At 35.0% G+C, this 25,035-nt stretch overlaps 1 protein-coding gene across 2 annotated transcripts in view; it reads left to right on the top strand.

The window, feature by feature from the left end:
- The first annotated feature begins 667 nt into the window (after positions 1–667).
- LOC109072050 (receptor-type tyrosine-protein phosphatase gamma-like) overlaps positions 668–25,035 on the top strand; it is a 74,961-nt gene continuing 50,593 nt past the window's right edge. For both annotated transcript variants that reach the window (XM_042758766.1, XM_042758767.1), the window contains exons 1-2: positions 668–1,272; positions 19,278–19,364. In XM_042758766.1, the coding sequence (XP_042614700.1) occupies positions 1,185–1,272; positions 19,278–19,364 (175 nt within the window). In that variant the 5' untranslated portion in view covers positions 668–1,184. The remainder of the gene's footprint in view (positions 1,273–19,277; positions 19,365–25,035) is intronic.

Genomic DNA, 25,035 nt, shown 5'->3' with positions numbered 1-25,035 from the left:
GGGGGGAGTGCATGTACAGTTCTCTCTCCACCTTCAATACCATGACTTAGGTGCACCTTGAGCAAGGCATCGAACCCCCAACTGCTCCCCGGGCGCCGCAGCATAAAAATGGCTGCCCACTGCTCCGGGTGTGTGTTCACAGTGTGTGTGTGAGTGTTCACTGCTCTGTGTGTGTGCACTTCGGATGGGTTAAATGCAGAGCACGAATTCTGAGTATGGGTCACCATACTTGGCTGAATGTCACGTCACTTTTTTCAGTATGCAATATCCTTATAAAATCCTTACAAGTCCTTATAACTCTGTATTTATGTTGCTTTGATACATTCTTGCGCCATTTTTAAGATATTTAATAACTAAAAATGTAAAGTGGTGAAACCAGTAATGATAAACAAATTATATATAAAATAAAATATAATAAATAAATATAAAAAAATATAATATGAATACTACTTTATAGATAGATAGATAGATAGATAGATAGATAGATAGATAGATAGATAGATAGATAGATAGATAGATCAAAAATTATAGAAAATTATAGAAAAGGTGTGGAAAAAAAGAAAGCGACACGTCATCGACCCTACTAAATATGCATGTTTGGAACGCCGCTTTGACCAATCAGATTTCAGGAGCGGAACTAAAGACACACTACTTTTAGAAAGACACACTATGAGAACAGTTTTGTGCTTCAGTTGTCCAGTAGCCAATCCTCGTCTTTTATCGGCAGGCGTGCAGAACCACAGCCTTCGGCGCTAGGATCCAGAGGGCAGGGCTTTGATTTCTCAATTAATTCCTCTGGCAAAACACGAAACGCTCGTATGCACAACTTCCTGGATAGAGAAGCGGACCGCTCTGAATGTGATCGCAGCGACTGACTTTGTAGATGCGCGAGAGAGAAGCGCCGCACACAAGAGGAACTGAACGAGCGCGAGCGTCTGAAAGTGCATACGGTTGGGATTAACTTGAGAATGTAAAGAGAATGTAAAGGACGCCTCAGAGAGCAGAAGTGTGAGCGGATTGTGGGCTGTCCGAAATGTCCCACGAAACAGGCACACGATTTGTCGCCGGTCATTGAAATCGCCGCGATCACTTGTAATTATTTTGGTTAGTCAAGTTAGTGTTGTTCCTTCATTGACGCTCAGTTTGATCCGCCATTCCGTGTTGCTCTAATTGCGCATTTGGACATGTGGAGACTGCGAGGATCGTGTCGTGTGGGGATGTTGTGTTTGACTTTATCAGCCCTTCTCATCCAACCCATCAGCTGTCGTCCCGGTAAGAGAGGCCTTTGTGGTTAATATTTTATGATATGAACGGTGATTGTGGGATATTTCAATGCAAAAAGTTGTGTTGAATGAGCAGGTGCGTTCGTGTCGATCAGTGTCAGAGATCATAAGGCATTTAGAGAGATCGTGCATGTTTAAGGCAAATATATGCCTTGCAAAGCAAAAGGATCTTAACTGTAGATGCTATAATTCAGTATTTAATAGGGTGCATATGATTCATGAAGGTCAGTTTCGTAGTCCTCTGCTCACAGTGGCAGAAGTAAAGGCTTTAGCAAGATCTCGGATGGTCTCACGGACACCCAAGGTGATGTCATCCAGGCTATGTGGAAGGTGTCCAGAAACTCGTAGATTGACTTCTAATGAGGAAGTATTTATTATTATTTTATTTATTTATTTTTTCTTTTAAATTTAATTTATTTGTATTATTTTTATTTTATTTGATATAACAATTTAATATTTTATTTTTTATTGTATTTATTTGTTCTGTACAGTTCATTGATCAGTGTAGCATTTAAAATTAATAGAATTTAAATGTGCTTTATAAATAAAATTGACGTATTCTATTATTTAGATTTTTTTAAATTAAATTTAAATACATTTTCCTTTTTAATGTATGACTTCTTTATATCAGCCTGCAAGATTGAGGTTTAGAAATGCTTCTCTTATAATTTGTGCTTATTAAATGAATCTGAATAGTAGAACAATGCTTACATTTTGGAGATGTTCATACAGGTTGTGTACTGTTAAAGGTTTTCATCATTAAAACAGCATCTTTATTTTCCATCCATTTAACCTGTCGCAGTAATTTATGTGATTTTAAATTTGGTACCACTTAGATTTTACTCTAGTTTAATTGCTGCCTTAAATTAAGCTTTTCATTTTTTTTTTATTTTTTTTTTCAGTTAATATTTTTAACAAGCAGCCTAATCAGCATAAGTTTGCTGGTCTTACATGGTTTGAGCTGGACTCCCAACCTGGCCAAGCTGGTAATTAGCTGCCAGTCTGACCATCTAAAAATACCAGCCAAAAGAGCACCTTGACCAGATTGGAAGACCAGCTAAACCATCTTATGGAATCTTTGATCAAATATAACTGACATATTGAATCTAGTTCAGTTACCATTGGCTTTCCTACCTAGGGCTGTAAATGTGAAAATTGTTGACCAATATCACATTTGGTGCCCATTAATATGTGCCTATATTCTCATCCCTAACCACTTCTGGTCATGTGATGAGAGCATATTTTAATTGTTCTGCATTATCATTGTCATCACATTACCATTGTACAGAACCGATATGAATCATGTCAGCAATTACAGCCAAAACATAGCAGTTCTCTTTAAGCCTCACATATGCCAAATTTCCCTTTTAGACTGTGGCTCTTGGACACTCTTGACATTATGTGAGCTTAATGAGCATAGTAAAAAAAATCCAAGCAATAAGTCTAGCTGGAAATATGGAACATGATAACAAATTGAACACACCAGACCTTTTCTCCACTGCCAAGGCGGCACTGAAATTAATAGAAATATAGTCTTGGAAATGTGTTGGGCCTTTATTACTCATGGATAATAGCCTTAGCAGATGAACGGAACATGGCGGACATCGCAAATCAGTGTTTCCTGTTCCTGTCCCAGCCCTCATTAGCTTTTATTTGAGTACAGACACTCGTTTTTGTACACTGTCACAGATCTCGTCCCTATATTTCTATTAGCGGTATCATATTTCTATAGCTTACAGTGAGCTGAGATGGTCAGCATGTAGGGCAATGGTTAAACTGCAAGTTTAGATAACCTCTAATGGTAACAGCCTGTTACATCAGCTTGCGTAATGGTTTATGGGGAGATGTTACATTTGACATCAAAATCTGACCAGATGTTTTATTCTTATTGAAGACAGGCTGGCCACTGGGCATCTATTTCCCATGTCTTCCCCCGAGCTGATCAGAAATGAAAGGGCACTTCATTATTTAGTTCAGGAAGGGCTGGGACATCCGATTATGTAATTCTTTTTGTTTTGGAATTCCATTTGAATTATATATTGTTTGTGTGGCTCTGATTTTGCTTACATTGTGGAGACTAAATATATATAGCAGCTTAAAACATACAGTACACCACTGGTAAAAAAAAAAAAAAAAAATTTGGAATAAATGTGATTTTCTAATGTTTTTGAAAGAATTAGCTCTGATTTCTAAAGTAAAAAACTATTTGATAAAAATACAGTAATATTTTGAAATATTATTACAATTGAAAATAACTGTTTTTTATTTTAATATATTTTAAAATTAAAATTTTCCTTTGATGGCAAAGCTGAATTCTCAGCAGTCATTACTCCAGTCTTCAGTTATGCATAATAATATTGCTGCTCATTTTAATAATAATAATAATAAAATTGATGCTATTATGATTAATGTTGTTAAAACAGTTATGTTATTAAAACTGTTAAATGTTTTTTTTTTGTTGTTGTTGTTTTTTGTTTTTTTGCTGATTAATATTTTTATGATAGTCCACCATTCAAAAGTTTTGGATAAGTAAGGTAAAAAAAATTTAAATAATAAGCAAGGATGCATTCAATTGATCAGAAATCACTGTCAAGACATTTCGTATTTTGTGAAAGATTTATATTTCAGATAAATGCTTTTCTTTGAAACTTTCTATCATCAAAAATTCCTGAAATTTCACAAAAATATTAAGCAGCAAATCTGTTTTCACCATTGATAACAATAATAACCACTATTTATAATAGATATCCAATAATAATTGAGCATCAAATCAGCATATCAAAATGATTTCTGTAGGATCATGTGATTATTGAAGGCTGGAGTAATGACACTGAAAATTCAGTTTTGCTGCACAGGAATAAATTCCATCATAAAATATATTAAAATAGAAAACAATTATTTTAAATTGCAATAATATTTCACAGTATCACAGTATTACCACAGACATTACCACAGTCAATAACATGCCTTCGTTCACATCCAAGCAGGTTTTGTGTAAAATTGAATGCGCAATCTCGAGCTACATCCTGCTCCTGAGCATTTGTAGATGTCTTTAAACTTATATCAAATGCATAGTTTAAACTTTTCATTTGTGTGTTCTTTCGTGCTTGCAAAAGAAGGTCAAAGATCTCCAAACCCTGCGGGGAGCATCTATCATCTCCTCTGGCCGACACCACAGGAAGCTTCTGCTTGACACCAGTATCCATCAAGGGCCTCTTGTCAAAAGACACTGGATTTTTAATGCTCTACCTTGCCCTTCAGTCTCTGTTGCTGCACTCTCGCTCTCCTCTAATGAGGATTCCTTTCCTGTGTGATTGAAAGGCAGTCAGCGCAATAAAATCAGAAAAGAAGCCCTCTACTCCTCTGCCATTCTAATCCACCCATCACCAAAATCCTGACCTGCATACAAAGAGCCCGTTAAGCGTTTAATTGAAAGCAGAGAGTAAAAAATCAATACGCATGAAGCTTTAAAAATAATGGAAAGCAGTGATCCAGATCCATATTTCATATCCACAGATGGGTGTGACTTTTACATATGTCACTAGCTCACTTTAGCATGCATTTTACAGTCTTTTTAAACAAGATTGGAGTTTTACTGTGGGCAAGTGCTTTAATAGAGTGGTTTAAAGTTTTAGTTCCCTGGAAGATCACTCCTGTTGTAACACACATTTTAGACTCAGATATGGCTTGTTATACATGTAAAACGCTGGCATTTCGCCCCACTGTTTGTATTTCGAGTATAAAGCAGTGATGATTTGACGAGATGCCTTAAGATATGGTATGAGATTCTGCATTCTGTTGTGTCTTATTCTAGGATTGTGAGATGTGTGTGTGCTTGTTTCTGCTTCGTCAGCAGTATGTTGTCAGCAGGGGAAAGATTCAGGAGGGACGTCTCTCCTCAGGCCTTATTTTGCATAGTCATTTTTGTCAATTATTTTTATATGATCATGACCATCACATCTGGCATTAAAATCCAAACAATTCTAAAATGTCTACATGATATATTCAGCTTACTTGTAGGCATGTACAATATACTTTATTGTAGATACTTACTTTACTTTCATGTTATGGTTGCTAAATATTACAGTATCGATTTACAAAGATCTTAAAAAAAAGAAAAAAAAAAGAAATTAATACCTCTATTCAGCAAGGATGCATTTAATTAAATCCTATTTCAAAGAAATGCTTTCTTTGGATCAAAGAATACTGAAAAAAAGTATCACTGTTTCCACAAAAATATTAAGTAGCAAAATAATAATAATAATAATAATTTTGTAATAATCTTTCTTGAGCATCAAATCAGTAGAATGATTAGAATGATTTTTGAAGGATCATGTGACACTGAAAATTCAGCCCACAATCACAGAAATAAATTACATTTTAAAATACAATTAAAAATATATATAATATATATATATATATATATATATATATATATATATATATATATATATATATATTAATATAAAATAATAGGCCTGTTTAACAATATTACTGCCATGGTTAGCATAAGAGACTTCTTTTTTTTAAAAATCGTACAAACCCCAAATTTTTTAACAGTATTTTATTGTGAATCCGTACTTATTTGTGATATATTTTTTAATATATATTGTAAAATTGAAAAATATTACAATGTACTCTTATTGATAAACATAGGTTTTAAAAATATTAAAGTTCAATGCAGAACTTGTTCTGCGCCATTGAAAGATACTCCAGTTGTGTAGGTAGTTGAAGTGCTAATTATGTGCGATCACATTTATAAGCTAGATCATAAAATCCCTTCAATTTGCATTGAAAGAGAGACTCTAGTGACTGGAATCTCATACAGACTTGCAGGTAGCTCTTTTTACTTCTACTAAGAAGTGGCCACTTAGCACATCTTAGTAATGGCATAGCAACACTTAAAAAAGCACCTTAGTATCATGGCGGAGAGTTCTGCAGTCCCATTTTCTAAAAATCAAAGTCTTCCAGTGCATAAAACAGTGTAGACATGTCTTTTTAATGACTGCAGTATTGCGGTTTTAAAGAAGTCCTGCTTTTTCTCATGAATTATCTTCTGTATTCTGTTATCCACAGCAATATTGCACATAATATTTTAATTAGTGCTTCAAAAGGTGAAGAAATGAGCAATTGTGTAACCTACTCGCTATTTGAGATGAAGTTTTCTTGACTTCTTTAGCAGCTGAGTGAGTAGTCGCCCAGAGCAGATGAGCTATTTACATTTTTATTGAGGTGCAGGCAGCACACAACTGGAGGCCAGGGATCGGGTTAGAGATTCTCTAGCCACAAGCTCTCTATGAGTCTTTTATCATATGTTTCCAATTGCCACATGCTGTGCTTTGGATCTCCTGTATGGTTGATGAAGGGCCTTGACCTGCCGCATCCTTATATCGATTCCGACTGTCCAATCACCCACACCAGTGACACTATGAACCATGTTAAAAAGGCTTGGGATGTTTGGAATGAAAGACTGTTTGGTTCTGTTGGTTCACAGGCGCCTTTGATGATACTGTAGCATGTGAGGGAGCTGCTTAGCTGGAAGGCGGTCTCCGATGTATCTTTTATGCGCATGATACTTGTATAGAATGTAATTACATGTATATTCAGTTCTGTGCAGACATATTAAAACGATAAAACTCGCAGCTATGAGTTAATAGCTATGTTTTATAAGCCCTCGAATATCTAGTAGAGAACAATCTGATGGCAGTAATTGGGTGTCAGTTCATGTAGCCTCTCACAAATTATTTTGCTAATTATACGTTATTTTAAGAGAAAGGTTATATATTATCTTAATAAAATGATTGATTTGTGCCCTTAATAGCCTGACACCTTCTGAAGCCTTAGAGTGGATCTTTTTCTTGCTCTCTCTCTCACACAGTCACGCTTTGTCCTTCTTTTTTCATCTCACTTACTCTCTCTTTCCTGACCTTAATACTTTGGAGATATAGAAGTACGGGAGAGTTATCATGCCCCTCGACTTGTTGCAAGCCCATTCAAAATGCTCAGACAAGTAGTAATTTTCTTCTCTCAAATGGATTACAGATAGTGCTAAGGTGGATGTACATGACCACATATATATACACACACACACACACACACACACACACACACACACACACACTTGTGCTTTACGGGACTCTCCATAGGCATAATGGTTTTTATACTGTACAAACTGTATTTTCTATCGCCCTACACCAACCCTACACCTAAACCTACTCCTTACAGAAAACTACTGCCAAGTTTTGAATTTCATAAAACACTGTATTGTATTTTTTTTTTTTTACAGGGACACAGGAAGTCTCCTCATAAACCATGTTTACGTTGTAGTACCCATGTCATTATACACATTTGTGTCTTCATAAACCATATACCAATACACACAAACACATATATACACACACACACACACACACACACACACACACACACACACACACACACACATATATATATATATATATATATATATATATATATATATACACACACACACACACACAAACACATTTATCATATTGTAAATAAAACTATATCTATATAATTATAGTTTATAGCATGTCATTGCCTCACTTCATTTTAAAACTACTAATCTAAAAATGTTTTGCAGGCCACCTCTGTTTTTTTTTTTTTTTTTTAAGGGATTTTTTAAATCAGGCATCAAGTGATTTAAGAGCCACGTGTTGGGTAGCCTTTAAATTTGATTAAGAGACTTTAGAAAACAAATTATAAGATTACAGCTTCTCTAAGGGGATAAACACACATTCAGTCTCAACAAGCATCACATTGATATTCTGTTGACATTTTTTGTTTTGTGAAAGCAACAAACCACAATGAATAATTTTAAAAATAGCAGAATAAACGAAATACTTAACCAGTGTTTTCTCAGAGCAATGTTTGAAAACAATTTTTGATGATTTAATTTTTTTCCTTCGTTTTTGTGATTCTATTTTAATTTTATGGCGAAGGAAAGGAATGACCCAAACCCATGTTTCCCATCTCAAGGTCCACTAACCACTAGATCATTGTTTTGGACTTTTTAATATTGTGTAATTAGAAGAGAACACCAAATTGAATTTGAATTGTTAAATGTGAACTACCAAAGAATTTCCTGGGTAAAAATTAACATTGCATTGAGCAAGTACATAAAATCAGTGTTTTTGCCTTACCCTGTTTTACTACAATAAACCAGCGATTTATATTTTGACCACTGAGGCCGTATTTTTCTGAAAATTTCATGTTTACGTCATTTTGCCCTTGCATGCTTTGTCATCTCTGTAAGTAACTTCAAATTTTATGTTTCAACCACAGGCTGCGATAGAGAGACCAGAGTTCTGCTGTCTACTTTACTGAAGGAACAATTAACAGAGAAATAAAAAATTCTGTCAACATTTACTCAAATTTTACTCATAAAAGAAGATATTTTGAGAAATGTGGATACCCAAACAGTTGTTGGTGCCCATTGAGTTCCATAATATGGAAAAAAATAAGATGCTATGGAAGTAAGTGGGGCCTAGAAACTCTTTCGAAAGTCCAGCAAAAAATATCTTTTTTTGTGTTCAGCAGAAAAAAGAAATACATACAGGTTTGGAACGAAATGAGGGTGAGTAAATGATGACAGAATTTTTATTTTTGTATGATGAGAGCCTAAATTAGTAAGAAAAATCATTTCAATTTGTATGTGAAAGTCTGTTTTTTTTTTCTATGAATGTTTTAACGTAACCTTTCAAACTCAGGAATATATAGTTCATTTAGATTAAAAACCGAGATAAAAAAATCAGTAGATTTTCAGACCCTATATGGTTCTGTGATTATGATTGTCCTTCTAAAGGTTGTTACTCACTCACCCAATTGCTTGATAATTAATAGCAAAAATGTGTTCGCCCTTTCCTCAAACCTATAACATATGATTAATCCAGCTAATGGATTTGCCCAAGCTTTTGACAGACTCAGTCAGCAGAGCGTTCAGCTACTGTAGCTGGTAAGTCCTTAGTGTTAGCTTTGGCAACTTTAGTGATGGCTACTGGTCTAAGAGACTCCGTCTATAGGGAGCTTAATTACACCGTAATTATCTCTCACACCGGGTAGATGTTAAGGCATTCTCTGCTCTTAATAGCCTCAATGGAATTTTACATTATGCAGTCTACTTTGCCATTTTCATTTTATTCATGAATGATCACTTAATACTCCAGTGGAACCCAATGGAGAACTCTATAAAACGGAGCTCTCTCAGTCTGCGGTGTCTGTTTAACCGTTGGCTTTTCCATGCAGGAAGTCATACTGTATTGCTGTTTAAAATAGGTCAGTCTTCTTACTAAACAATGAAACAATAGGCCATCATCACTTGTTCCATAAATACAGGATAAAGCCAGGATGTTAGTGGATTGCAAACACAATGTGGGCTGGCTTGCTTTGACTCCAGACTCATGGTGTGGGTCCACCTTGTCCCCTGCCTTTTGCTTTAATACTATAGATAGGATCTTTTCTTCCTTTTGGGCATTGATTTATCCTCATTGATTGAATGAATGAGGATAAATGTTTAGTACTTACATGTGAGATGTTAGTGATTAAGTTACAATAGGCTATCTCTAAATGCTGGAAGCCATTCCCCCCTTCTCTTTTTGTGTTGCTACTCGGCAACCCAAATCACATGGGTTTTTTTATTTTTTATTAAGTGATCAGATTTATGATTTTCATCTGGCTGACAAACAAATGAGTAAAACACTCCTATAGACTTACATTGACATTGGGAATTCAGCCGTATATTGGGAATCAGAATATCATATAGACTTCATCGTTTTGAATTAGGGCTATAAGAAGCCATCAATTTTTGAACACCGTAGCAACACTCTAGCAACCAGTCATTATATCCTAGCAATTTCTTAGATACCACTCAGAACACCTTAACAATAGTTTGCCACACTGTTTATTTATTTTGTTCAAAACTTTGAGAACCAGTCAGAACCAGGCTGAAACTATCTAGCAACACCCTGGCAACCACCCGTAACACCTTAGCAATGCCATAGAAACCATACAGAAAACTATAGCAATGGCTTTGCATATTTACTGTATATTCTTTGCTTTAAAAACCAGTCATAACATCTTAGAAAGTACCGCCTGTACTTCCTTAGCATTGCCATAGAAACCTCTCACAACACTATACTTGCAATGACTTTACATATTGTATTTTTCACTCAGATGTTTTCACTTGAATCGAATCGCAAGCTTGTGAATCAGAATTGAATCGAATCATGAAATTTGTGTCAAAACCCAGTCCTGCTATCAACACAATAGAAACCATTCCGATCACCATAGCCATTGCCTAGCATACAGTATAGTGGGAAAGTTGTCAGGCATCGTGACAAAGTTTTGCATGCACCAGCACCACTTTACTGTTACTTTTTCTTCTAAAACCTAGTTTTTATTGTTCTTTTGTTTAATGATGACAGTGTTTGGTGATAGGAACAGAGTAGTCCAATTATAAGAACTATGCACATTGCAGATGTCGCTGATGCAACTTGTACACTCTGCTAATGCCATACAAAGCTTTCATCCACAGTTTGAAAAAGGTTTCGTAATTAGGATCTTCGCATTATAGCGATTTCACAGTTTGTAAGCTGGTTTCACACACAATGACACATAATCTTGGGTCAGCTCTTTAACCTGACATCTCTTTGTGGACAATCTCCACTGGGTCAACAGACAAATATAAACACTAACCGCAAAAATAGATTATGAAGTCGGAACAGGAAGCAGAGGCCCAGTTAAAAATAACTCAAGAGAGCTTCACCGTTGGCTCTCGATTCTCCCCTTGAAAAGCCTCTGTAAGGAAAGTAGATTATATTTCTTTGTGGACACAAAGAAAAATCACTCACACGCAGAATCGTTTATCAAAGGATTGTCTGCACTAACCAAACCACCAATGGAGGTTTATCGCAAGGTTTATCTCTGTGCACGTCAGGTGCTTTAGGTAGGAGGGAGGAGTCTTGCATCCATTATGCTTTCCTGACCTTTTCCGCTTCTAGGTCTTTGCGTGCCATGTTTGACCTTTCAGGACTTGCTTTGGAACACAGTGTAAATGTCCGCTGTGCCATTTAAGGATGTTTGTGCCATGGATTTAGAGCTTTCAGTAAAGGTCGACAAAGAGAGGTATTGTTAAGGAAGTTGAGTAGTGCAGATGATAGACTCACCTGTTGTGACCTGTGTGTTGAATTAGGACATGCCTGGACCCTGAAACGCGGCCCACTCTTTGCCTCTCCATCCATGCTTGCATTTGTTGTTTAGAGTGCAGTACTTTATTGTGCTTTCATTAATGTATTCTTTTTTCTTTTTTCCTTTTTTAGAACTGATTGCACCTGAAAGCACATGGTTGTTTGTACTGAAAGTCCATTACAAATTGATGTGTTTTAAAAGAATATTTCATAAAAAAAAAAAATGCTGGACATTTACTTGCCCTCAGGCCATCCAAGATGTAGATGAATTGGGTTCTTCGTTGGAAGAGATCTGAAAAATAAATTAGCATTACATCATTTGCTCATAATTAGATGAGGGAATGCAGTGAATGGGTGCCGTCAGAGTCCAAACAGCTGTTAAAAAACATCACAATAATCCACAAGTAATCCACATGACTCCAGTCCATCAGTTAACATTTTGTGAAGTGTGTTTTTTAAGAGGACACTGACCTAAAATCAACCGATTCGATGCGAATCAGTCACACAGGATTAGCTTTTAATGATATGTGTATGTAAATTAATTTTTACTTCAGATGTTGTCTGCAATGTTTATGGTCTTTTCAGGCAGGATAAATGCTATATTGAAATCGTTTAGGTGGGTGTGTCAGCTACACACTTGCCGACACAGGTGACTGATCCAACACAAACTATATTTCTTTATGTACGTAATTATGCAGGAAATATTAAACATTAATAGTGTATATCTGGTATTAGTATCTGAAATTGATTCGAATATGCAATACATATTACAATACAAGCCTGTTACTGTATTGTTCTATACTGTATTGAAATTCAGAGCTTACCATGCAAAGCATCATGTCTTTAAGTCCGTAGCATACGCAGTCAGTTATTTTTCGGAATAAGTTTTGATGCATGTATTATTTTATGTCCTGAGGAGGGATATCTATTTTGACTCCTCAAGTTAAAAATGTTTTATTTATGGATTTGTTTCTTACAAACACACAGCTTTTCACTTCTAATGATGTTAATTGATGGACTGGTGTTGCATGGATTATAGTGATGCATTTATCAGCTGTTTGGACACTAATTCTGACGGCACCCATTTACTGCAGAGGATCCATTGGTGAGCAAGTGATGTAATGCAAAATTTCTCCAAATCTAAGATGAATGAAGAAACAAACTCATCTTGGACGGCCTGAAGGATTTTCATTTTTGGGTGAAATTAACTATTCCTTTAAAACATTTCACTTATAGAGCCTGCTTTGTGTAATTATAAACTTATAAACAAATGGCACAACATTTTTTTGTTTTATACAAGTATGTGCAAAACAGAATTTGACCAGCAATGATAAATAAACCCAAACGTCTCTTTGTTTGATGGTAATTAGTGTTGGGCGATATGCTCCATAGTCATAATGTCCTATCGTCAATCTGTGAGATTGCCGATACACAATATTATCATGCAAATTTATTTAATTATTTACTTAGTTTTATAGCAAGAGAGTGAACCAACTCCAGGGTAAGGCTAAAAGCATCCTAATGCTAGTGTAATCTATCAACTACACATTATATCTTTTTAATCAAATAGCATATGAATGTCATGTCATAATCAGTGAAGCTGTCTACACGGTATGATGAATAAATCTCTTAGACTTACATCGCTCGTACATCTGCACTTTGTTGTTGATGATAAGAGAATTTGTGAGAGAGCAGAATTCAGTAAGCGAGCACGCACACTGAACAATAAAACACTGGTGTTTCAGCGATGTCTCGTCTGACGCCTCTGATTGGCCGCTGCATTCATAAACTCAATGGCATCATGTGTGATTAGTTATGACGAAAGAAATATGATGGAACAAATAAGCCCTAACATTAATTAGATAGTATTACTAGCCTGATAAAAATAATAAGAATAATCGTCTTGCTTTCGTCAAAGGCATCAGCCACAGGGGATATATCTGACTATTGATGATACACCGTACTATTGTCTATCTGCACAACACTAATGCTAATTCATGTGAACAGTTTGTTTCCTTTTGGGTGTTGTGAGGGTTGCATGTTTTGCTGTAATTATTATTGCAGCTATTCAGAACTGTACAGCCTGATGGAAAAAGTCTTGACATGAATTATAACTTAGCTATCACAATACATTATGGCTGATGAGAACCGTGTCACAACAGCATCAGCATTTTAGCCATGTTTATTGGTCAAGAATGGGCCATAGTGGGTGTTTCAGCTTAATTAAACCTCCGAGTTCTCATGTTAAAGTGTGACAGGCTATTTTCAGCACGTCTACTGGGAGTATGGGTTGTTTATGTATTATGCTGCTGAGAAGCTTATGTGAGCATGGTAACAGTAGCTTTATGTTGTCCTTTATGTGTGGTGTGTGGAACAAATTACCGAAACTAACTGCAAAATTAGTTCTGATAGAATATTTTAGTTGATTTTGATATTTTTAATTGATATTTTTTCACAGATAAATTCTATATGCCATGTCAGGTCCAATAGTAGATTATTAGTAGTTAAGTATTTTTTTTTTAACTGCTTTTTTAATATACTATTAATAAAGCTTTTAATGTTTTTATTCAGCAAGAATACATTAAATTTATCAAAAGTAACACTAAAGACATTTATAATGGTACAAAGGATTTCTATTTCCAATAAATGCTGTTCTTTTGAGGCTTCTGTTCATCCTTCAAAATGTATTAAAATGGTAAGCAGCTCAATAGTCAACATTAATAACAAGAAATGTCTATTGATCAGCATTTACAATTAATTTTACAATATTACTGTTTTTTTGTCAAATAAATGCAGCATAGGTTAGCATAAGAGATATTAAAAAATCGTACTGACCTCAAAATTTCTAATGGCGTATATTACACTGTTTGTGATAAATTCTCAGATTATGCATCTTTCTCAGATTATATGATATAGCAGATCTGAATTTTTGCTTGTCAGATGACAAACTTGCATTGAAGGGGGATTTGAAGGTGGGCGTTTTGAACCTTTTCCAGTAAACAACCACTGAAAATACTTTAGAAGCTACATAGCAACACCCTTATATTACATCAGCTAATTTTCTTCATAAAATGTAAAAATTATACAGTAGTTATGCATGTTAGTTCATCGGTAAACAACTATATAGTATAGGTGAACATGTAACAGACAGATTTATAATTGTGTGTAATAGGACACTTAACATCTGCTAATACCTTCGCGTCCTTGCGTGTACATGTTTACCCGTGTAGGTTGCCCAGGTCACCCGTCATGTTGATGTTTGTGAGTTCAGAGGCAGCAGTTCCTCTTTAATGTCGTGTTTAGCTACACTGAACTGCGTAAATGCACCTGGCATCACAATCTGCCAGTGCACATATTGCCTGTCTCTTGTATCCCTCCTGACTCATAACAACAAGCCGGCTACAGGCTCACATACACACACATCACCTTTAGCAAGCCGTCCTTCATTTACTATATTCGTGTTCTCCTAAGCGCATCAAACGACAGACATGCAAACATATTTCCTCAGAGGACTGGTTTGCTGATGTGGCGCCTGCTGGCTGGTAGCTACTGTTTTAAAAGCCCATGGGAAAAGACTTCAAACAAGCCTTGCGTAAGCACTGAGGTATTGAGTCCTTTATTTTAGGTCATAATGTTTACCCTTTGTAACGAACGATAAGAAAATCATTACAGGTTAGTGAACCCCATTCATAACCTTTGAATGGTTTCTGATAGCTTTCACAGATGCTAATTGTCTGCCATGCTAGTACAATATACTGCGTAGTCTGTTGCTGTCCATCAGGGATTAAACAATAAACAGACCCGGACAGGTCGCTAACCAACCAATGAGAGCAGTTCTAATTGCATACTAACCAATAAGAGTGGATGGAATTGCTGCAATGGAGGGAATTGACTTAGTGCAGCCACTAATTAATCTCTAAAGTAATGATGCAAGTGAGGGCAAGAGCACAGCGAAGGATCGGAAAATCTGTTTATGCAAGAGTAGCAGCACCAGGGTGTCTGCACCCCTGGAGACTGAGTCACTTTAAGACACTTTGAAGCGAGATAAAAAGAGGAATTGCGCTTCAGTTTTGAGATCTGATGACTGCCTGACAAGGTGCGCTGTTTAAGTGTTCTCAACGTGTGTGCACGTGATGTGTTGCACTGTACGTCAGGGAATGGTTTGTTAAAGCTGTAGTTCACTTGAAAATTTACATTTTATCATTTACTCACCTTGGTGTCAAATTTCTAGATGACAGGTAAAAAAAAAAAAATTGTGTGTTATGTCTCAGGATGTTGAATCACTGGTGAACACATTTTAAATGTGAACAAAGACTACCATTCAGTAGATTTTTTAAAATTCAAAATTCAAATTAAATTGTTTTATTAAAGTAAAATACGGTTTAATTAATTTCAAGTAAATCAAATTGACTTTTCTTAAAATCAAGTCTGTTATAAAAAACTCAAGGTAATAATTGCACAGTTTCATGGATTGTCCCCCACATTTTTTATGCTGTGAACCATTACTAGATATATATGCACTAGACCACTAGCCTCTCCCTGACATATGATCTGCCATATGGTTCAAAAATGCAGGAAAAACAGATCTCTAAAGCAGCGCATGAAAAGTGTTGTTGAGAGTTTCTTTAATTGTCTTGAATAGACTCAGGGGTCTCGCAGCAGGAAGCTTTGAAACACACAGAGCAAGATAAGCAGGGTCTTTACAAAGCCAAAGGGAGAATAGCAGGGTATACCAGACACAGCTGAGAAAACTTGTACTTTTAGGGTACTGCTGCTTGAAATATTAATATGTCTGGAGGAGAAATCCTATCCTACACACCCCAGCATGCATCTTTCTGATGCACACCAGGAAGTGTACACTTCAATACTTTTGATTCTATCCTGTCATCCCCAGCAGTCCCCGGTACAGTGAACTCTACTCATCTTTCCAACATGTTTCATTTTAAGATGTAAAAATGTGTATATTACATTTCAGTTTTTACAGTACGTTACATATCATTTATCTTGCATTTCCATAATTTATCGAATAACCCTGTGCACCGTTAAAGGTATAGCTGACGACTTTTGAAATTCGACCATAGAAAATGAATTGAGATCCCCATATTTCTGAGAGTGATCCATATAGGGCATTAAAAATAAAGATTGGAGAAGAAAAGTTTGATAAGAACCAGAAAAAGCTGTTAAGATATCTTTAATACTTCTTGAGTTATAGGTATGCAAACATTGGAACAATAATTTTTACAGATATGTTCTATGCAATTGTTTTGCTAGAGGAAAACAAGATTTTTAGTTTCTACATTATTTGCTTTTCAGACATTCCTCTTTAAAAGAAAAAAGTATCAGCTGTGTGCAAAGTGACTCACTTGTTTTCCCATTTTTGAACTGCCACCATTGCCATATAATGCAACCAGGGTTGCTAAAGTCAACAGATTTTGCTAATAGACCCATCTCTGTGTAAACAATAGCATAATGATGCTGCCATCTTTCCTGAAGTCATTTTTGCCTGGTTGAGTTGACACAGAATAACTCATGTGCATATGTGTGTGTGTACATAGAATTACATTTGACATATTATTGCAATTATATGCATGCTGTTATTACATTTATTTACAAATATGCTGTTTGCATATCTTCTCAGTTCTTGTGTTACAGCTGATTTTGCTCGGGTAAAAAAGAATAGCCATAACGACCTGCACATCATTAAAATAACCACTGCATTTTAGATAGAAACACAGTTAACCAATCGCTGCTCGGGTGTGAAATTGTGAGACAGCTGTGGAAATGAAGACTAAAGATTATTCTGCGAAAGTTAAAGTTAAACAAAGGCATAAATGAGAAAAAAAGTCCCTATATCTCCATGTTGATAAGATGCCCCAGAGGGTACTTTTTGTTCAGTTATCACAAAGTCAGCTATCCAGCGACTGCATAGAAAAGACTGTCCCTCAAAAGCCTGCATGCAGAAGGAGACTTATGAAAGAAGCCATAAAAAGCCGAATAATCACTTTGAAGCAGCTACAGAGTTCAGTAGCTGAGAACGGAATAAAGGTGCACTAGTCAACCATATAAAGAGCTCTGTATAGTGCTGGCCTATATTGGAGGTTGGCACAGACGGATGAATGGTTTGGGAAAAATACTGCAAGGAAAGTTATTTAAGTCTGTTATTAAATCATTCATCTTTCAACAGTACAGTGATCTCAAATATTAGACCAAAATAATATTGCGGTCCTACATTGTTCAAGTGAAAGCACTGAAATGTTTAATAACCTGTAACAAGTTGTGTAAGTATATATTTGTTACAAAAGATGAAAACCTGCCATTGATTTAGAAAATCAGAATGTTAAAAAATCAATGCTTTTACAGAATGTTTGTTGTTATTTAACTCATTTAACAGATGCTTTCATCCAGAACTAAGCTGTTATCCATAAAGACCAAATGTTTTCAAATCTTATATCATGCTGTAAAAGTTTACACTTTAAACTTTTGTGCATTGAAATATTAAAAATGTCATATCCTGTACAGTGGCCCTAAAATGTATTTAGAATTTGTGCATGAATGCTAAAATAATGTGTGTATAAAAATAATGCAGTATTTTGTATCAAAATATTATAGATTGTGTTATGTATTTTAAAGAATTATAGTATCAGCATATTTGTCAAGGAAATTATTTCACAAAATAACTTTTTTTCTCTAATGCTCAAAAAGGCTGCATGTATTTGATACATGAAAATAGTTATATTAGAAATATTAGTACAATTTAAAAGTAAGGTTTTCTGTTTAAATTATATATTTTAAAATGTCATTTATTTCTGTGATGGCAAAGCTGAATTTTCAGCAGTCATTACTCCAGTCTTCAGTGTCACATGATCCTTCAAAAATCATTCTAATATGCTGATTTGATGAAAAAAAAAAAAAAAAAAAAAAAAAAAAAAATATATATATATATATATATATATATATATACATATACATATACATAAAAAAAATATATATATGTTTAAATATTATTATTATGTGAATGTCTTTACTGCCACTTTAATCTGTCCTTGCTAAATAAACCTATTAATTTTGTATTAATTAATCTTATTGAACCCCAAACTTTTGAACAGTAGTGTAGACTGTTAAGAATGAAGGCAAAAATAATTTAAACACTTTCTGGTCCATGTTTAATGTGATTTTAAATGTGAATTATTTCATTTCACTTCATTAAAGTAAAAGACAAATTGTACTTTTCCAAAACTCTGTACTATATAAGCCCTTATGCATGTGAATTCTAAATGTAGGAACTTTTTTTTTTTTTGGTAGAAACTATTATTTCTGCTCTGTTGGTTCAATTTCTTAGTAGATCAATTCATGAGCTCTTTAAGTGAGAGTAAAAGAAGCCTGATGATCAAAAAGAAACTTTCTGTTTGTTAAGCACGAGTCACAACCTCCTACTACTCTTTCAGAATTACGAATCATGCTGTTCTTTGGTAATTACGGCGACCAGAACTTAAGCTGGTGTGAGTGTTTCTAATGAGAGGAGCAAAGTGCCAGGTTTTTCACAGGATTCAGAGCCCCGCTGAGTACTCTTTGAGTGTTATTATTAGTGTTATTATTACTTTTGATTACTCTGTCAAGAGACGTGGCATGTTTGCATTTCTAGTTAAATGATGGAGGTAAGAATACATGCATTAGGAGCTGCAATATAGAGTATTTTCTAAGGTGGACCATATTGCATTATTGATGGTGTTTTGCATTGAATGCTAATGGAAAGTCATTATAGTGTCATCTGATTTATCTCTGACAGCTTCTCATGTGGAAACAGAGCATCGTGGGAGCTCAGCCACTCAAAGAGAGCGGAGGGCATCTGGGGAACCCTATTGGGCGTATTCAGGTGAGTCACTCTCTCCTTCGACCAATAAACAATGAACATTTGTGCGCAGCATCAGTAAGCAACAGCAACATTGTTTACTCAGCATAAGCCTGTCTGTCGGTGGGGAATCAACCCTATTGGGAAATTTAATGAGTATATTTCCTTCTGAAAAGCAGCAGGTGGGTTTGGTCTAGTAGTTTTACATGTTTTGCAGCAGGAAAAGACCACTTCAGAGCCACTGGGCAAAATCAATTGGAAATGCTGCATGCTTTCTCTCGGATAGGGAATTTTTTGCATAATCTATAACTTATCTAACTCAGCAGAATCTGCAAGCAATTGCTGGATAGTTCTTATTTTGTATTTATTGAGAGTTATGAAAATGAATCAATCAATGGTCTCTGGCGGATATACAGTCAGTGATTGTGAACAGCAGCTGCTCTTATCTCATTTCAAACTCTGTTTCTTTTTTCCTCCCCCATATTTCCAGCTGTTCTTTTGTCTTTTTATTTCTAACTTATTTTTCTCCTCTCGTTCCTATGGGCATCTGAACTGTTCGCTTCATCAGCTCTGACAGACCAGTGCCGGCTTGTTCTTTGCCAGCATTCTGACTTGTGTCGGTGCTCAGAGGGATGAGGAACATTTATGCCTGTGGTTCCAGCAGCCCTCTAGCATGGAATGATCTTTAAATGGCGCTTTTTCCTTTCTTTTGACTTGCTGGCAGCCATATATGTGTATTTACCATGTGAAGTCATGCGATAAGCCCTGCGAGGCTTTCTCCCTCAGTGTGTGCCTGCTCTAATAGACCATGCAGCATTTTCCAAATGTCGTTTCCATGATCCAGTGATCTACAGTATGTCAAAAGATACTGTTTTCTGAGATTCAGATTTTTTGTGGTTGCTTTTCATATCCCCCTGTAGGAAAGAAAACCCCAAATGATCTCTTTAATGTCTCAATGTCTGGTTTGTGTTTGAGTGGAACGTGAATGGAGATATTTCTTAAAGTCTCGTGTTTCTATTTTTTTTTCTCATGAGAATAAAAACACAGTAGTAGTCTCAGATGCAACTCTAGAGCTACAATCTGTGCACAGATTTGCCAAGAAACCAGAGTTGTGCAAAATTCAGAACTGAGGAATTGACATCCTTTTATTTTATTGAATCAATCTATCTATCTATCTATCTATCTATCTATCTATCTATCTATCTATCTATCTATCTATCTATCTATCTATCTATCTATCTATCTATCTATCTATCTATCTATCTATCTATCTATCTATCTATCTATCTATCTATCTATCTATCTATCTATCTATCTATCTATCTATCTATCCGTCTGTCTGTCTGTCTGTCTGTCTGTCTTTTGTTTCATCTATCACTCTGTCTTACTGGCATTCCATTGTTATTTCTGTCCATAAGGACTTTTCAAACTTTTTCAGAACTTTCTGATAATTTATTTTGAACAACTTTGCATTTCTTGATATTTCTGGTTATATTATTTTGTTCTGTTCAATTCATTTTACATTGTTACATTCAAATACAAGTTTCAATTCTACATCATGTTTCTTGCAGAAACTGAATTGGAATTTAGCCATGGGAAATAATAGGGAATTAATTAAATTCTGAACCAAACTTGCAAGATATACTTAAAGTCTGTAGAAGAAAAGAAAGAGTTCTCAATATGAACTCAAATGATCTGAGCTGGTATGTCAACACTTCTTTCATTTGTTTCTATTTTTAGACCTCCTAACAGATTTTAAGAGAAACATCTGTGACCCAATCGGTGCTCAGACCCAACATAACTCCAGAAATATGAAAGGGCAACCTATAAGGATTTTAGTTTTCCTCTAGGTTTGGTTTCTGAGCGATGTAGCTTGTGAAATGTTAGACTTTCTGCAGACCTTGTACGAGTTTCCATGATTTCTTCCTATAGAGTGTTTTGAACAGATGTTGTTGTTGTTTCTCAGGTATAGCTGTGGTTCCACAGCAGTTCCTCTGAAAGCATTAATGAGGCTAGTCAGCATGAAGGGTTTATGATTCAATTCACAACCAATAGCTGTTTGCTGCGCTTGTTTGTGCATTTTTGCTTATCTTTCGCACATTTTTTCCCTCTTACAAAGGATTTATCTTCTCACCAGACACTTTAACTGTCATTTTCTTTTTGATTCAATTTCGTTGTTTTGCAGCTTGTCCGTGTCAGAGTACTGTGTTGTGTGTTCATTGTCAAGTTAAACCCCCTGCTAGTGTCAGCTTACTAGAGCATCCATGCATTCCCTTGCTGATAAGTCTCGCTCATGTGACCACTAAACAGTGCTTTGAGATCCAGTGTGAAGCGCTTGAATTCAGCGAAGAACAAATGACTTGTGATTTAAACTAATTTAAAGCTGGATGAAACCTTGCTGACAAACAGGAGAAACACTGTGAGCAACGAGACAGTCAGAAGGCTTTTCAGTCTACAAATCGCCATCATTTACCATGGATTTACTGTAGTAACACTAACTCCATGGTGTTGTGGCAGAAATGTGGGGTATTCTTATCAAATTGAATTATTTTATTAATGTAGACATGTATTAAATGTATTAAAGGAGTAATGGAATATAATTACAGTATTATTTTTGCAAATAAGCTCTATATTATAATAAATGTATATTGACTACTGTTTTTATGCAAATACCTAGAAACCATATAGTTATATTTTTGCCATGGTATTGTGTGGTTTTAAGTGTGGTTATCCTGATCTAAATGTATGCTACTGTGGAAGACCAATTGTTCATTTTAATAAAACTCAAACAGTCAGAATAATTACATTTCACCATATAAAAAAATGAGGTTGTTACAATTTTTACAGATGTTACTGTTCTTATTAATGAACATAAATTTACATCTGCATCCTAACTCAATATACTACTACTGTCAACTCAAGCTACTGTCAAATGTGCATTTGTAAGAGACAAACGAAAGTAATATTATTGATAATGCAGCCTGCACTGCAAAATGTGCAGAAGATACACGTCATCAAAGTCAGGCAACACAAGCCTGTTTCATTATTTATTTATTTATTGTCAAGGAAAAATGACTGGAAAAGTGTAAAGAATTAAAAAATGTGTAGAGTTTGTCATGTTCTGTCCATAAAGGTTATTTTAAAACCACAATTAAAAGTCTGGTTTCTACAACTTTCACTTAGGAGCAAAAATCTGCCTTTAAACGTGAAAGAAATAAAAATTAGAAATTTATAGTGATTATTATCAATATCGACTGATATGAAAATTTTTGTCGTGATCATTTTTTTGCCCACATCGCCCACCCCTAGTAGAAATGGTACCAGACATGGTTCTATGGCAATACCATGATTTGTGGACATGTACCGTGGTATTACCATCATATTCTTTTAAATGCTTTGGAGTATTGTGTAAATACCATGGCAGAAGAATATTGTGTCTATCAGTACCAAAGAACCATGGTACTTCCATCCAAAATTGCTTGCCATGGTATCACCTGAGTTATTTTTTTGTAACTGGTTGACCATAAAATGCATCTTATGTTTTACTGCTAAAATATAACATTAGGATCATTCATTGAACTCCATTATACAATGGGATTCACATATCCAAGATAATAAGAGACCAAGATAATACAGGAAATTAATCAAAAAATAAGTTTTAAGGTTATTGCATAAAATTAAGATTTTATTTTTTATATATAATTTAATTTAAAATATTAAAGCTAAAAGAGACCGAGAATTTTCCATCTACATTTTAAAGTTAGATTTTCACTCTGTTTCATATTTATGCTGATAATATAATTTGTAACAAAATGTATTCATTTTGTAAAGAATGCAAAACATAGAAGACTTTCAGACTTCTGGACCAAAAGCTCTGCCTCAGTTTCCTGTGTGTTAAACATTTCTTAACAGTTCCTCAATTGAAACTGTTAAGCTACATGTCATTTTTAGGACAGTCCCACCGATGTCAGCTAGCACTACTGACAGGTCATGTTTTGAAAGCAGTTCAGTGGCTTTTCTTAGTGTTCTTTTAATATTTGGTGACATTTGAAGCATTGCAAGTTTTTTTTTAGTCTGCATGTTTGTGCTTCTTTTGAGCAGAGCCAGAATCCACTCAAACCTTTCATGCTCTCACAATAATTTCTATGCCAGAAGCATTCTGCTGGCTTTACCTCTTTACCTTTTCCCTCCTTTAAACCCCTTTTCAGAGCAAAAGCAAATCAAAGCTTGACAGGTGCGGGAACAATTACAGATTGCCCAAAAAGCCCATCTAATCTCTATTTCAGGATTTATACCTATGCATTTATATGCAGTAAGATAATGCAATAAGTATGTAAAAGAAGCATTAAAAAAAGACACTTGTAATGATTAGCTAATACTATGGATTGCTTTCTGCTTGGAAAAAGGATGTTCAACCATCATTTTATTCTGTAGCTCACATTTTCTAGCTTGACATTATTCAGTTTGGAAAGAAGATAAGTAGGCTTTTGTTGGTAATTTTCCCAATTTAGGCGTGTAATGTACAAATCAGCATTGTTTATGTACATGCCAATGACCTATAAAGGATCCTTCTAACTTTATTGAAGAGTGGGGAAAATAACAGACCCCCCCCCCCACAATATAATGATCTCAAGAACCTAATAAGGTGCAGGTCCAGCCTTTGCCTTAGCTTAGAATAGCTTCAAACAATCTTGGGTAGAATATTGCACAATCCTTCACAGTAGAAAAGTCTCCAGTTCTGTGAGGGATGAAGAACGTAGGAGTCTGTTTCTTGCTTTGTGCTCCAGAACTTCATTCCAGGAAGTGATTCTCTTTATAAAGCTCTATATAGCATGATGAGACACTTTATAGGATGTACCTGGACCTGTAAAGTTTGCTTTTTAAAGTAGTAAAGTGATGTTAACTACTGTTCAAAGTTTGGGGAGAGTTTTTTTTTTTTTTAAAGAAATTAATACTTTTATTAGGCAAGGAGGCATTAAATCGACCAAAAGTGACTGTAAAGACATTTATAATGATACAGTGAATTCAATTTCAAATAAATCATCTTTTGTGACATTTCTATTCATCAAAGAATCATGAAAATATGTATCATGGTTTCCAAAATATTAATCAGATAAATGTTTTCAACATTGGTAATAAGGAATGTTTCGTAAGCACCAAATTATATAATATCATATGATTTCTGAAGGATCATGTGAGAGTGAAAATTCAGCTTTGACATCAAAGGAATAAATGACAGTTTAAAATGTGTTAAAATAGAAAACAGAATAAAAATAGTTATAAACATATTAAAAAAAAATATTGAATTGTAATAATATTTTTGAATATTACTGTTTTACTGTATTTTTGATCAAATAAATGCAGGCTTAAAAAATCTTACAAACCCCCAAATTTTGAACGGTTATATACTTTTTACATCATAATACCTTTTTTCAAATGCACATGATACATGTTACTCTTCTTTTTGTTAAAAAGGTTGTGTGTATTGTTTCAAAAGCATTAGCAGCACCAAAATTTAGAAGTGATTATATAATGTGACAGTAATTATATAATGTTACGTAACATATTTAACCATTTAGGTCTGAATGCATCCTTTGACTTCCTCAAAACGTAATTACATCAGACAGAGGGAAACAGATTCATTGGATGTATTTTATACATATTACTTTTGTAATATATCCCTTTAAACTAGCAA

Source organism: Cyprinus carpio, chromosome A6 (assembly GCF_018340385.1).
Source record: "Cyprinus carpio isolate SPL01 chromosome A6, ASM1834038v1, whole genome shotgun sequence".
Lineage (NCBI taxonomy): Eukaryota > Metazoa > Chordata > Actinopteri > Cypriniformes > Cyprinidae > Cyprinus > Cyprinus carpio.
Note: the sequence above shows the minus strand (reverse complement) of the source record. Positions and strands in the feature narration are given on the sequence as shown.